General features: G+C 38.2%; 2 protein-coding genes across 4 annotated transcripts in view; one reads left to right on the top strand and one right to left on the bottom strand.

The window, feature by feature from the left end:
- Positions 1-10,869, top strand: part of LOC124145519 (xenotropic and polytropic retrovirus receptor 1-like) — a 48,323-nt gene extending 37,454 nt beyond the window's left edge. For all 3 annotated transcript variants that reach the window (XM_046515300.2, XM_046515299.2, XM_048389965.1), the window contains one exon: positions 150-10,869. In XM_046515300.2, the coding sequence (XP_046371256.1) occupies positions 150-228 (79 nt within the window). In that variant the 3' untranslated portion in view covers positions 229-10,869. The remainder of the gene's footprint in view (positions 1-149) is intronic.
- Positions 10,870-14,068: 3,199 nt separating this feature from the next.
- Positions 14,069-16,344, bottom strand: part of LOC124145516 (uncharacterized protein C1orf112 homolog) — a 36,578-nt gene continuing 34,302 nt past the window's right edge. The window contains exon 25 of the mRNA XM_046515298.2: positions 14,069-15,808. Coding sequence (XP_046371254.2) covers positions 15,659-15,808 — 150 coding nt within the window. The 3' untranslated portion in view covers positions 14,069-15,658. The remainder of the gene's footprint in view (positions 15,809-16,344) is intronic.

Consider the following 16,344-nt stretch of genomic DNA (forward strand, 5'->3'; position numbering starts at 1 on the left):
TACAACATGTGAAGCCCATTTCTGGAGTCCCCAGCTGTGATATTGCTGGAATATTGCTAAAAGCCACTTAAAACCATACTCACACATTATTCAAAGCAGGATTTTATTTTATGTTCATAATGAGTTTATTTGTTTCCTTGTCCCCGCAGATCAAAGAAAGACACTCGCCTGTGGGTGGACGAGGATGAGGAGAGGACCCCCCTCATGCCCAAGATGAAGGGGTTGTGATCTACTCTCTGCTGAACCACATTATCGATGTCGGACTGAGTGGTGGAACAGCTCTTGGCCCACTTGCACAAACCGATCTTAGCACTAAGATTATCGTAAGCCTATGTTAAAGTATGTGAGTTACGATCATCTTAGCGCTAAGATCGCTTTGTTCAAGTGGGCCCAGGTCTACAGTGGTCATTCTGCTCCGAACACCCCAGTAGGAGGTACTGAGTCCAGAGGATATTTCTCAATGCTGACTGTGATGAAATACAAGACCAGCGAATGGTACACCTCAGACCTTGGAAGTTGACAGTTCTGTTGTTTATACATGAGCAGACTTGTACAATCAACTCTACAGTTTGATCTTACTTATGTTGACATATTATTTCTCTCATGTTTCAATTTGTGTGTCTCTCTCAAGATATTGAGAATCTGGAAGCTGCATCAACGTTTCTTTTACTTGCAGCTGTGTGTGAGGGGCGTTTTAGTTCCTGCAAATGTGTGTTTCAAGTGTCTTAATCTGTGTCCTATCATTTGATGAAGACCACAAAAGACACTGCTCACTGCTTTACAATTCATTGTTGGGAGAGGAGTTGTCTTTCTCTCATTTCAGGGATGGAAATTAACCAATAACATCTATGCGCCCAAATAGTGAAAACATGCTGCAATACGCCCCAAACTGTATGAATCAGATAAGATCTGGGGTAGAACAGGTCTTCAGCAACCCATGTTTGCTGTAAAAGGCGACTATGCTTGTTGTAAGAGGCGACTAACGGGATCGGGTCCCCAGGCTCGCTGACTTGGTTGATGCATGTCATCGTATGCCAGTTGCATAGATAGATGCTCATGATATCAGTCACTGGATTGTCTGATCCAAACTCGATTAAAAAACAAACAAACGAAAATGTATGAAATTCTACTCGCCCTGCATTAAGCAACTGGTCTGGGCTAGCGCTAATTTTCATCCCTGATAGCATTTGACAAATAGGACCAAGAACTAGTTTGTGAGGATGAGGTTTAAGTTGACGGACTTACTGATTGTGTTAGTGTACATGTTGTCTCGGTATCAGACCATCCTTTCTTAAAGGGGGAATATGCTCAGGCCAAATAACAGTCCTAGAAAGTGGATTTAAGTCTTTCAAGTACCACATGTTTGTCTGCTATGTTATGATGTGTATGGGGGCGGTCGGGTAGCCTAGTGGTTAAAGTGTTCGCTCGTCACGCCGACGACCCTGGTTCGATTCCCGACATGGGTACAATGTGTGAAGCCCATTTCCGGTGTCCCCCGCCGTGATATTGCTGGAATATTGCTAAAAGCGGCGTAAAACCATACTCACTCACTCACTCACTATGATGTGTATGAATGCATCAGTGAAGGACTATCAAGATTACACAGAGACAGTGTCTCAGTATCACACATGGCAGTAGGGGCGTTACAATACGATTACACAGTACAGTATGTATCGTGATACTTAATTTTCTCGATTACATGTGTGAAATTCTCCATGTTCAGTGCTGTCCTTTTGACAAGAGGTTGTAGCTATCGACCACGGCCCCGTTTCACAAAGCGATCAAAGCACTAAGGTGATCGTAACTCACATACTTTAACACAGACTTGCGACAATCGTAGCGTATGATCTCTAAGGTGAATGGTGGTCACTTTGTGTTAACTGATTATTTAATTAGGACTTGTTATTATGCAGTCAGTATTAGCATTTTGCTGGTTCGTCGTAAATGGTAAGCCCAAGCAGTTATCAGGACGGGTCATTGCAAACCTTGGTAAATAGGACTTTGAAAATAAATACAAAATTTAATTATGAATCAATGCATGTGTAAGAGTATGATGAATGGATTTGGCGGGTGTAAATTCACAATGTTTCGGTGACTGGTGATGTCCTTACTGTTGTAACATTGGTCAGACGTATAGTCTGGAAGGTAATTTAAGGTACCGACGTTTCGTACAATATCTGAATAATTATTGGAAAATACCAGCCCGTGGAGGATAGTCCCTCTTTAAGACAAATAATGTTACGACCAGTGCGACTTATTGTCTCTATTTTTTCCTTTTCTAAGAAATGCTATGATCAATTTTGATGTCTCCTCTTTGTGTGTGACATATTGTCATGGAGTTGATGCTAGATGATGCTAATGAAGATGTCTCTGTCTTCCACATTGCTTTATTACAACACAGTGACTGTGCTCAGACTATTATCGTCCTTGTTCCAGCGTGAGGGTACTGGCTGGATAATCCCGGGTCGTGGTCGACACCGGATGTAGGCTCCCCTATCTCGACTCTTTAAAACAACACATAACTGATACACCTTGGTCAAAGGCCGACCCTACGATATTAACAACATACAGCCGATATAAATACCCCGGACATGTCAGAAGTGTTTTGATTCCATGCTTCACAGGCAAAGGCAGTTATTAAATCTATCTTGAAATAGCTAACATTAGTGACAGCAGATTTCTATGCACAATTAGTAGATAATATTGTATATTTTAGTTCAAAAGATCGTACTAACTTTGGACTAACTCCGAGAAGCTTAACAGTCAACACGCGTTGACCTGACCTTCCTCATTTGAATATGCCATATTTGGCATTTCCTGCTACTCATTTCATAGAAATATCAGATCACATGACAAGCTGGAGAAGTATGTTTTCAGGACAAGAAACCATGACCCTCACACCAATCACTTCGCATACGATTTCGCCAAATTATTGTTAATGTTATTGTAATATTGAATGAAATTTTGAATAAAATTAATAAAATATATTGCAAACATTAGTCCAGATAAACAATGAACAAATATTTTATAACCAGATATTATAATAATAGGATTAGATTGTGTACTTCAGTTGGGATTTGTTGACTGGAAATTCCAGTGTTACGTGATCGCAGTGATCAGCTGATAATGTTTTTGAGATGGGAAAACATTGTGTCATTGGAAAACTTGAGTTTGTTTAAAATTGAAAGTAAATTTTGGGAGCCATGCTTTACCGCGGGCTATAACCGAGTTAGCGCTATATTGAAGAGCGCAATAGAGAGGGAACACTGTATTTCAAATTCTCTTGACAGTCGTAAAGTAAATGTAATTGTTTAAGTCATGACAGCTGCATCACTTGGTGCAAGAGGACCCCAAGTAATATGTCTCATCCCTCCCCTTGCATCAATTTGGGTTGCCCACTGACAAGTCCACTTGTCGAGGACTTAGATGAGACAAATATCTCTCCCCTTTGTGTTGGCAGTAACATTCCTGTTAATGATATGGGTCGGTTGTCTTGTAAAAAGTAATAATTTTGTTTTTCAATATAAATCTGGACCCAAGATGTGTTTATTTCTTCTTTCATAAATATGTTTATTCTGTATAATGGCCATAGCCCATGAATACTACTCAAAAGAAGTTAAGGACCATGATTCTTTCATATTACAATTGTTAATCTGCCCTGAAATGAGAGATTACCTGTAGTAATATGAAAGAATTTGGTGATCCTTAACTTCTTTTGAGTAGTATACATTAAGCTGGGTTCATTGAGCGTACCATGTACAGCATGTATGACAAGTATTGAGATTGTATCATACCACAGCAAAGTTCTTTATAGCTACAAGTATTATGTATCGTACCACAGCAATAATTATAGCCTGCAGACGGGACGAAGCTTCAAATGATGGAGGTCACCCTTCTGTTAGGGACTGACTGAGTGATGCTGAGATTATAGCCAGAAGACGGGACGAAGCTTCAGATGATGCCCTGCTATAAAGAGCAAACTGTGTGAATGTACTGTCTATTGAGTGGTGGGAGCAGTTCTCAAATTCATTGTCATTTGACCAATTGCGTGGATCGATGCTCATGATATTAATCACTGTATTGTCTGGTCCAGACTCGATTATTTACAGACCGCCGTCATATAGCTGGAATATTGCTGAGTGCGGCGTTAAACAACAAACCAACCAACCAACATTGTCATTTGAACTTCGAGGGCTGTGAAGACATTGCTATAGCTGTGCCTGATTAGCCATGATGAATTTCCTCAAGCAAGGGTCAAAGGGAGAGAGACTTTGGAAGAGTGTGTACCTTATTCGACATAATAAGCGCCCAGGGCGCTCTCAAATTTAGAAATAGGGGGCTCTTATTCGAATATTATTTTGGTGAAGAGAAAAACAGAGTTGAAAGATAAATTTCGTGGTTTATGCTGACAGCCTGAAATGTTGATATACGACAAATATATTTTTCCAGAATTTAATTGCCCATAATTAAGGGTGCATGTAGCACACGAGTGCGTATTATACGCGAATAAATAAGTTTTTGTTACATTGATCAGTCGGAAGGGGTGCTACATGGGATTGTTCACTAGCCAATATATTATCAAATATCGCCGTGGACGCTTATTAGAGCGGGCGCTTATTACGTCGAATATGGTATATGTGATCATAATGTTGTTTTAAGGGATGTGAGTCACAATGATTCCTTCCAAAATTGCTATCATAGATGTGGCTGCGGAGACCCACTGGTATGTTAGAATCAACAAAAAGTTATAATATTTGTTTGCTCAAATTATGACATGTAAATTCTGCTATTAATAATATTGTCTAAAATCGATATTCGTCTTGTCTCCGTCTCTTGATATATACTGAACAGAAAAAGTTTGAGATAATGAAATATTTTTTAATATGAAATTATGTACCCAGTCTTCACTGCAAAAAAAATAATATAAATATATAAATATTCATGATGCCTAACCTTTTTTGTTCAGTATTGTTGATGGTCCGGATGAGTTGATAAGATTTTGCTGTTATTGTCCATGTTATTGCCTTGATATTTCTCCAGCCTATTGATAGTCATTTTGCCTAAACATGTCAACAGTACATGTATTTGGATGTGTGCAAGTTTTTATATATCACTGCTTTAAAAATTAAGGTGTATACTGTGACCCTTGACATTTGCTGTATAAATATGAATCTAGGGACCTTTTATAAGGGTCGTGACAAGGACTTTCATGCTAATTTGGAACACTGTATAATTATGTGTTATGTATATGTCTTATCCAAGAATGTTCATATTTGCTGTTGCTGGAGAATTATGGGCATCAAGGAAAGTTATATTTTAGACGTACTAGCACATGTGGTTTTGTGTCAGTCTAGCAAGGCAATCATATATAGGCTTCCTCTATGTGGCATTAAGAGGCCGTAGAAACAGGGTTGACGGGGGTATTTCATCTTCTTTATTCTTTCAGTGTTATGTTTTGGTATACAAGCTCGTACCCTTATAAAGCAAGTCACGTGATACTGATACAGTGATCCCTTGCTACAACACTACCTCGGAGATCCAAATAATCGATAAGTATGAATGACGATCAGATGATGACCAACACTCTCTTTTTTTCTCTTTTTTTGGGGGGGGAGAGTACACAAACAATAAGTTTACAGAATATAGTTCACATGCAATCTAAACTACATACAAGATTGCAAGTAGATGACCAACACCTGCTCAGATACAGTACTACCGCCCGTACTGAAATGTTGCATTAAAGAATAAAGAAGTGGAACTCTATCCGCCAATCCTGTCTTCATGAGGGGGCACGTGTGGCGAAGTCGTCTAAGATGCCACAATAGGCTGTGAAGAGTTACCTCCTCTTTGCATGCCAGGAACCTACGATCATGGCTTCAAATCCCGGTTCCCCTGATCATGTTTCTAGGTTTGTTAGCGCCATACCTGTGCTTGTGGGTTTCACCAAAGTGGTAAATGTCTAAGATCTGCCTCACTTAGGGCTTTTCTCCCACCATGGTATGACTGGAATACTGTTCAAAGCAGCTTTAAACCCAACTCACTCACACATGCCTTGGACATGTTGTGTGTGATAAATAGGAAGGCGTGACAAGCTGTGTATAAGGGACATTCTTTTGGGTCAATCCCCGGATTTGTAAATTGATGAGTTAACTGTGTGGACCTGCAGACTGCTTTATTTGTCAGTGATGTAAATATTATCAGGGTTCATTTCAACATCGTTATCATCCCGATAGACAAATTAGCTACACCATAGAACTTTGTATGTTGTAAGTATATCAGACATGTTAGAACTGTAATGGCTTACTTGATACTGTTTATGATACTGTTTGTTCATAAAACTGAGAAAATACGTTTAAATTTTGGGAAAATTATAAATTTTTCAGAAATCATTTAACTATCAGGTGATCAGGTTTCACTTTGAACTAACACTGTTGAGAAGCCAATGGCTTCCTGAAATATGAAACAAGGCTTTGAACATAGATTGTATTGTTAAATCTGACATCATGGACTCTCCCTTCATGTGAATTCAAGTCCTTGAATAATCATGGTTGTTGTTGAGGAGCTTTGCTCCTACTGGTGTATAATTTACAGTACATTTTGTGTTGTTATGACAAGATTGTATGTGATGTTCGTTGTATCATAGTTGAATGGTGTATTTTATTTCTTGTATTTTGATTATCAGGTCTGCATTTGTCAAAGATTTGTATTAAACCAATACAGCCCATGCAAGTCTATAATGTTTGGCAAGTCTAGATTACAGAAAAGGAACAAAGCCTCTGGGCTCCTTTTTATTATATTTTATAACTATAATTTACCAACTGTTTTTTCTGTAAAATATGTTCATTTCAGAGACTAGATGTTAGTCTACATGTCCTTTTGAGATGAGGAATCTGTATTTACTGTGATATAAACATACAGTTGCACAAACAACAGCACAGTTCCTTCATATCCTGATAAGGTACTATTACAAGTCCTCTATTTGTCCAAGAGCACAGCCAAATACTTGTGTTCCATGGAAAGGATATCAGCACACACAGACCAGCATGTGCAAACATCACTTTTCTCTCAAGGCTGAGGAACCCACGACACAGGCCTCTGTAATTCTTCATGTACATGCAGCTCGAGTAACATTAACGTTTGTGTTTGGAGACATAGTTATGTTATTCTTCTACATGTGACCCAAATGATGAACACCCATTGGATGAGAGCGTTTGCTCTGAGAAATGTTCACTGTCAGCAATTTCAAGATATAACGATGACTTTGTTCCAAAGCATGGAAGGCAGATTGTACATTGTCTTCATGTGGGTGGTTGAAAGTTAGATTTATCTTGTCAGCTGTTAGTACTGAGCAATATGTGCTAGCTAGGAGTTCAACAACACTGACATCTTTTTATCATTTGTGTTTTGTTTTCAAGAAACAGTTTACATTTTTATCTGTCATCGCATTCATTGCATACCATTTTAACCTTTTGACAAGTATTGTCTGTACCCACTGAATTTAGATGTATTTATTTTAATTTTATATAATTGTATTTGTGAATTTATTTTGATCTTTGTTCATGATTTGCTCAGATGTTTCATTCAGTATACGGATTGCGGTGGTAGAAATTGGCACTAGTCCTATAGTCCTTGCCAAAGTGCCCAATAGTTAAGGACTAGTAGAAATTTGCCCTTATTAAGGGCTGCACTATATGTTATCATTATAAGGACTAGTGGACTAAAACTGTTAGTTTCTATTGCTGCAGATTGCCTTCCACAGTGTTTATGAAAGAATCAGGGTGGTATATTTTCAGCATCTTCAGTAGGAGACAGTAACATGACCATGTACAGATACTCTACATGCTGTATTTCATGGTTCTCCATGGGGAGAGTAAAACAACTCACAACGTTTAGTTCTCAGACAGACCACTATGACATCATAAGGTTCCACAGAAGTCCAAGAATGAAAGACTTGGTAGCCATGGCGACAGTGTGTGATAGACAAGCTGTAATGGTCAAGTGGTTTATTACTGAATTTCGCAACACTTTCTCTAAGTCATTGTTCGTCAGGGGGTTGCCAATGTTTGCATAAAATAATCTAATATTTGCATCAAATAATCTAATACTTGCATCATACATTTGCATAAAAAAATCTAACATTTGCTTTTCTAATATTTGCTTAAACTAATCTAATATTTGCTTAAACTAATCTAATATTTGCTTATGATAATCTTATATTTGCATCAAATAATCTAACATTTTTGGCAAATAATATGACATTTTTATCAAATAATCTAACATTTGCTTCATATAATCTAAAATTTGCTTTAAAATAATCTAATAGTTGCTTTAAATAATCTAACATGAAGATTTGTTCAACCCTGTGAAGATTTTTAATTTTGTGTATTTTACCTGTTACCTCTTGGCACAGAAACCAAGAACATCTGTACAATCTGTACATTTTTGGCAAATAATATGACATTTTTATCAAATAATCCAACATTTGCTTCACATAATCTAAAATTTGCTTAAAATAATCTAATAGTTGCTTTAAATAGTCTAACATGAAGATTTGTTCAACCCTGTGAAGATTTTTAATTTTGTGTATATTACCTGTTACCTCTTGGCACAGAAACCAAGAACATCTGTACAATCTTTCATTTTTGGCATATAATATGACATTTTTATCAAATAATCCAACATTTGCTTCATATAATCTAAAATTTGCTTAAAATAATCTAATATTTGCTTTAAATAGTCTAACATGAAGATTTGTTCAACCCTGTGAAGATTTTTTATTTTGTGTATATTACCTGTTACCTCTTGGCACAGAAACCAAGAACATCTGTACAGTAAGAACATGCCTCTGTCTGAATGGATCTCTACATGATCCACCCGTGCTTATTGTGTTCAGCAGTTTCAGATCTCTGGAACTTGCAGACTCAAGATCTGATTCTACCTGCTTACATTTCTCAACCAGATTCAGTTTTTCTCACTTAAACATATTATTCATTATTATGCTGCATATTGTGGGAATTAATTATGGATGTAATCAGTTCATACATCATTACCATGGTTACGATATTTTGAAACAGGAGTTATGGGAATACTTAGATGGCTGTACAGGGGTGAAGAGACACCTGCACCTAAAATTTTAAATTCCCCTCTTTTAACACATGTAGTTTCTGTTATAAGTTCGCAGATAACAAAGCCAACGGAAAGTACCAAAGGTTAATTGTGTCAAGACAAGAAAATGATCGAACACTTTTTTTTTAAAAGACTGACCAATCAAATATGAGACTGTGCCAAAAGCTTTTGTGTCTACTGCCCAAACTTTATTTTTTTACATTATTTTCAGTGAAATTTAGTCTCATGTGGTCTACTATAAGGTGATCTTACTAGACCAGAACCAGCTTCGGGATTAACATCACGTTTTAAGATTATTTCACTTACATAGAGACGTGCTTGTCTGTTTTTTGTGGGGGGCACGGGTGGCCCAGTCGTCTAAGGCGCCGCGATTCGCTGTGCAGAGTAGCGTCCCTTGGGCACGCCAGAAACCTGCATCACTTCGGGCTTTCCTCCCACATTAAGCTGACACGCCGCGATATAACTGGAATAATGTTAAAAGCAGCGTTAAATCCAAATCACTCACTCACTGTTTTTTGTGTGACTGCTTGTACTAGTCTGGACTAAGGCTGGTTTTATAGTGCTGGCACACTGAGTTATCATGCCACAGTTTCTCCGTTCACCCCACTCAGACACAGTATAGTTACTCCAAGCCAGTCTCCCTTAATGCAGAGCACCAGACAGTAACAAACACTGGCTTGGGACTAGTGGCTTAAAGTCACACTCTGAGATAGTTAGATGTTATTGCAAATAAAATATTTCTGAAGGGTGCAGCCTTTAGGTGTCATGCAGCCCAGGGCTTTGGATTTAATTATGTTGCTGAAATAGGTACTAGTGTAGGTCATCAATCAGACTGGTTGGAGTAAAATTAGACTGGTGTTCCATGTTTTGTGCATCGACACACTGTTGATTCAATGTGTGATAGATTTAGCCAATTCTTTGGCTTGGAGGTTTGGGTGAATAGAAATGAGATGAAAAACAGAAATTGAGCTTCAGATATTTATTTGGGATAAAGTAGTTTGGGTCGTTCGGTTCAGCAGGGATTAATAAAACAAAACATGTTTAAAGTGCAGGCAGTTTAAGGGGTACATGTACATTTTTTAACTTCCATCAGACAACATTGTTCTTTGCTCTGGGGTTTTCAATGGCCAGAAACTTGTACTTGTATCATTTTCCGGTTTAGAATTGGTCTTCAGCAACTCGTGCTTGTCGTAAAAAGCGACTAACGGGATCAGGTGGTCAGGCTTGCTGACTTGGTAGATGCATGTCATCGTATCCCAGTTGCGTAGATTACTGCTCATGATGTCAGTCACTGGATTATCTAGTAGACTCGATTCTTTACGGACTGCCATCATCATGTGTCTTTGTTCTCTGGTCAGTCGAATATGTAAAAAAAATAGTGAAGTATCGCCAAAGCCAACAATGAACCGTCATAGCTTACACTACCCAAGAAATCCTGTATCTGACAAATGTATTGAAACAGAAGATAAATAAATTGGGTCATGTACATTGTAGTGTTTCTTCAGAGAAAAAAGAAGGGAAATGCAATTGATTTTATCCCAATTGTTCTTGAATGTGATCGAGATGTTCAGTATTTCAAATATACAAAAGTGTTCCAAGAAATATGTGCCTTGAATGTTTCTTTGACCCAACATTATCATTGCCTTCATCAGTTGTCATAGTAACATTGTTCATATCATTGTATTGTCATCATTTACTCAGAAATGTACCTGTTGAAAGATTAATAAATTTTCTATAAAATTACTTCTTGTTGCTCTGTTTTTTAAGTCTCGCTTAGTAGACAGCTACAGTCTCAATATTGTGAATCCTAAAATTAATGTTGAAATGTGTGTCCGTTGCTCACATTATGGGTGTTAAGCAATTCAATTATAGCTCACCTGACTAAAAGTCAAGTGATGTTATGTAACAAATGTTATATTTGAGATAACACTTTGAGTAAAGTACAGATTCTCGTACTTTTTGGGGTTGAGTCCCATCTGGGATTCGAACCCACACTGCCAGAGTGGAGGCACCTAATCGCCAGCACACAAAGTCAGCGATCTGACCCAGTCAGCCACCGAGGCTTCCAGCATTGAGTCAGGTGGGAATAGTACTTTTAGCTATCGTGTTGTTGAAGTGTTGCTTCGAATCATAAAGTTTAACAAAATAAAGAGGCAATGTTTGAACGTAAAGCAGATTATTTATGTGAAACAGACCTAGCCTTGCACGCCATCTTGTCAAGTTTATTCAGGGACTACAACAATTTTAGCTACTAAAGATTGGTCTAGACCAATTGTAAGTTTCGATTGTAACTTACAATGATCTTAGCCTACAATCACTTTGTGCAAGTGGATGGCGATTGTAGCTGAAGCTACAAAGATTGCGATCTTAAGGATTTACAATAATTCTAGTGCCAAGATTGTTCTGTGCAAGTGGACCATGGTCACCATCACTAGATGCACTCAACATCATTGTCCCAACCCATGTTGCCAAAAATACTTTTTTCTTTCGATTACCAAAATAGGGTTGAACTGTCATTAAGTTAGTCTCCCCCGCCCAACAAAGTTGGCGGAGGATATAGAAACGGGCTCCGTCCGTCACGTTTCGTTTCGTTTCCGGAGCATAACTCAGAAACCGTTCAATATTTTTTCATGAAACTTTTCAGGTTTGTCAGGTACATGCTGAACTGGTGCCTTTTGCTATTTAATTTTTTTTCAGAAATTTGTATTTTTTACGTTTCCGTGGCAACAAGATGGTTCAAAACTCTTCTTTTTTTTTACAATTTCCATGACAAGTTCCACCTCGGTTAAAAAAGGTTAGGGTTTGTTTAGATTTAATTATGTCATAAATTCTGCAACAGGGGCGGGGGATATAGACACGTTAGTGGCAAACTCTTGTTACCTCTTAAGTCAGGTGAGCTTCAGTGCCCTGAGTCTATTTTTATTTGAACATATTGAAATTAACTGTCGCATCAGGTTCATTGTACATTCTTGATGTCATTTATTATACATGTATGCAGTGCTCGAGAGAAGCTGTGTATTTGCATAAAATATACATTAAATAGACGCAGACAAATCAAATCCTAGGGTATCAAATATGCAACAAAAACTATAAATACTCTATTGAAATAAAATTAATGTGTCTGTTATAACTATTAGATAAAACAATTGCGTATATTACAACTGTTAGATAAAATGATTGTGTGTCAGCAGATCTCCAAATTCACTTACCGACAGTTACATTTGGAAAAGCTTCTGCGACAAACATACTGATCGATGCCAATTGAAAATTCTATGTACATGTTGTATCTTAAACAGTCACTGATTGGTGATTGAAAAAAAGCCCCTTTCTAACAATGCTAGGTTTTGCAAACAAATTGCCCTCCCAGAGAGGGAGCCACAAGCAGACGCAGATGGGTATACTACTATTCATATAGTTTTAAATGATTTACAGGGATTGTTATGAAACAGGTTTTAAGTTAAACATACCATAATGTCAAGAAACAGGTGAGTAAAAAAAATTGAATACCCTCTAAAAATTGTTGTTACCCAATCAAAATCAACCCCCTGGCTAATATATCCAAAATTACCAAAAGTTTATATAGAGCTCTGGTATGTGCTGTAAAACTTTCAAAGGTTGGACCAGTAGCCATGTCACGATTTAAAGTACCTTATTTAAAGTACCTTTCCGAAATCAATGATTTGATTGAATGGTTTAATGTTGAACAGTGTTTGAATCAAATATAGCGTATGAGCTGCTTGTGGGAGACCAACGTTGGAGTTGGCCCAGCTGGGCCCTTTCCACAGAGCGATGCTAGTGCGGCAACAGTTGTCCATGGGAGTTGTGGGTGAGGTGAGGTGAGGTGAAATGGGGTTTAATGTGTCATTCAAGATCTTTGCACTCACACAGCAGTGTGTGTGTGCATGTGCACATGCCTGCATCTGCTTGATTGTACTTGTCAGGACGAATGCCGATTTAATAGAGCTCGCCCATTGGGAAACAAATTCACAGTTTAACCTGAATACCCCACTCAGACACAGAATACAGACTCTGAGCCGACCAGTCCTTGTTTGATCCCTTTAATGCCAAGTACCAGGCAGGGTAACAACAAGTACCATCTTATGGCGTCTTTTGATATGATCACAAGGCCGGGGATCAGATCACTGACTTTCCACTCTCAAGACAGATGCTCTATACACTACACCATGGAGGCGGTCTCTGTGGGAGTTATCATGACTTTGTCAAGTGAGTGAGTGAATATTATTAATGCTACAGTCGGCACCATTCCAGCTATGACAACAGCAGCCTGTAATTAATTGAATCCAGACCACATCACCCATACAAACAAACAATGATAACATAGCTTAAACATATTTAATGATTTTTCTGGAATAAGGTGCTTCTTATGAGTGAGATTGATAAGGTTTTCCGTTCACAACAGTTTCAAAGTAATAACATGGGCATTCAATATGATTCTAAACAACCAATATTTACAATGGATTATAACATATGAATACCTATTGTGTACCAGTACATTCCATAGCTTCATAGCTTCAACTCTTCTTGAAAACAAGAATCTTATATGGGATTTATAAATGAATGACAGCATGCATATTTTCTCACCATAAAGACAGGCCTATATTGATTACTTGTCTTACATACTGTCATGCCCAAAAGGACTTGAAGACAGGAGGGATAAAATATATAACATAGTCCCATGGCACAGTAGCTCATTTGGGTATGTAGTCAAGGGTTTGAAATTTTAACAGACAGCCACTTAACAGAATTTGCTGTCAGCATTGAAATCCAAATATTTTCTGCTTATATACTGAAGACTAAGAACTAAAGCTAAAAGCTAATGATTTGAACAAAATATGAGGTGAGGTATAATGTGGTTTAACATCGCGTTCACAATTATTGCAAATTATATAGCAACATGCATGCACGTGTGTGTGGGTGGCTGCTTGTAGTAGTCCGGACTAATGCCGATTTTATAGTGCTAGCCCACTGAGATACCATGCTTCATGGTGAGCGCCAGGAAGGGTAACAACAAATATCATTTTTTAAGGTCTTTTGGTATGATGTGGCCAGGCATTGAAAACCACAGACCGTCCGCTCTCCGGACTGACGCTTTACCACTAGACCATGGTGAGTGAGTGAGTGAGTGAGTATGGTTTTATGCCGCTTTAGGCAATATTCCAGCAATATCACAGCAGGGGACACCAGAATTGGTTTTCACACAGTGTACCCATGTCGGGAATTGAACCCGGGTCTTTGGTGTGATGAGCGAATGCTTTAACCACTAGGCTACCCCACCACTAGACCATAGAGGCGGTGAACAAAACATGATGTCATCAAAAAGGAGAAACATACATGCCAAAGTTCAGCTCCCTTAGTCTGTCTACTGTAGCATGTTTGGGGGGAAAAATGTTTACAGAGCCAAATATTCCTTTTGAGAATATCTAGAAGTATGGCCAAAACAAGGTCAAAATATTGCAAAAAAAAGGATCGAGAATATTTCATGACAGCTGGTACAAATCTGGCAGACAAATGTTCATAAATAACTTTTTCAATATGGCCGCCACGGTTGCTATATTAAGAAACAAGTTTCAAACCTCATGAACCTTTGGGGTGTCATCACTAGTGGGATGAAGCATGTGTAGTTTCAGCTTTATTGGTCCAGTGATTTCTGCGTAGACCTTTTGGGAGAATATAGGAGCATGACCAAAGTGCACTATTTATTACACACATACACAATTTCACTACATTCTGAAAGAAAATGGGTGAGTAATGGCCAGAAAAAGTTTCAGTTGTGGTTCTTGGATTCAAATTTATTAAACAAATTTGGGTGTCATCACTGTTGGGGACAAGCATGTTACGTTTCAGTGTCATTGGTCCTGTTGTATCTGAGAAGATGCTTTCAGTAAGATGAGCTAAATATCAATGTCAGACGAAACATTTTTTGTTTTGCCAATAACCATATTTTCTTCATTGTCTTTTTGGTGGGATTTGGGGGGAAGGGAAGAAGGGAGCATATAAAATGCCATTTTTTTGCTTATGGTGAAGTCTTCACATGAGCTAGTGGGAGAGAACAAACAGTCAAAATGTCATTGTAACAGTAAATTTTGAGGTTACAAGAAAAATGATTCTTTGCAATTACTGTTTTTGGGGTTTTTTTTGGAAATGGCCAAAAGGTGACAGGCCTATCTGTAAAACAACTGATTTTGTGACATCTGTAGATGATGGCGCCATCCTCACACAAGTGAGTGGGTGAATTGGGTTAATGCCACTTAGAACAAGTTTTCAGCTATATCACTGACTGTAAGCTTGATAGGGGAGGAAAGCCTGAAGTAATGCAGGTGTTTACCACTTTGGTGAAACCCACAGGCACGAATGTGGCGCTGACAAACCAAAAAATACAATTTGAGAGAATCTGGGTTTTTAACCCACGATCATAGGACTCTAGCATGCCAAAAAGACGAGCACTAGGCCTTTAGCTGAGACATGTAGTACAGGTGTCCATCCTCTTCAGGTCCGTCTCTCAGGAGGGACATCAGCTGTTTTGTAGACACTGTGTTAGTTCAGCTACTGTCTGTTGGACCGTTGACACAAACCAAGATGGCTGCCTGGATCCACGGAGCAGAGTTTGCACGTCAGTGCATGCTGTTTGTAAACTCTTGAGTATCTTGTGATGCTGTGTTTCCTGTAATAAGATGGAGTGAGCGAGTTGGGTTTTACACCGCTTTCACAACATGCAAGTAATATCACACAGGGAAACAACAGAAACAGACTCAAATGTGAGGACATATTGTGTTTATCAAAAATGTTCATACTGAAGATTTCAGTAATATTCTGTAGCATTCTCTTTCACACAATTAATTCCTGAAATTCTCGCAAAAGATTTTGATACGACTGATAACTGACGCGATAGGTTTGCTGAGGAAATCCAAATTAAGTATTTACAATATTTTTTTTTAAATACTGACTACAACTCCACTAGTTGTTTAAAATAAAACAAAGTACAAGCTTTCAGAATTAAACGAGACTGAAATAACTTTCATAAAATAGAAACTTGGAATTTCCACTGTCTATTTATAGATCGCTGTTGAAGTGATCTGTCTTGTCTTCATTGCAGTCAGTGTATGCGACAGCAAACAAGCATGCCTGAGAAAATCATGACTCCCAAATTTAGAAAATGCCACACACACACCCCTCCCCCGAAAGATACCGTATGTGGTA

Source organism: Haliotis rufescens, unplaced genomic scaffold, assembly GCF_023055435.1.
Source record: "Haliotis rufescens isolate VD_foot unplaced genomic scaffold, xgHalRufe1.0.p SCAF_8, whole genome shotgun sequence".
Classification (NCBI taxonomy): domain Eukaryota; kingdom Metazoa; phylum Mollusca; class Gastropoda; order Lepetellida; family Haliotidae; genus Haliotis; species Haliotis rufescens.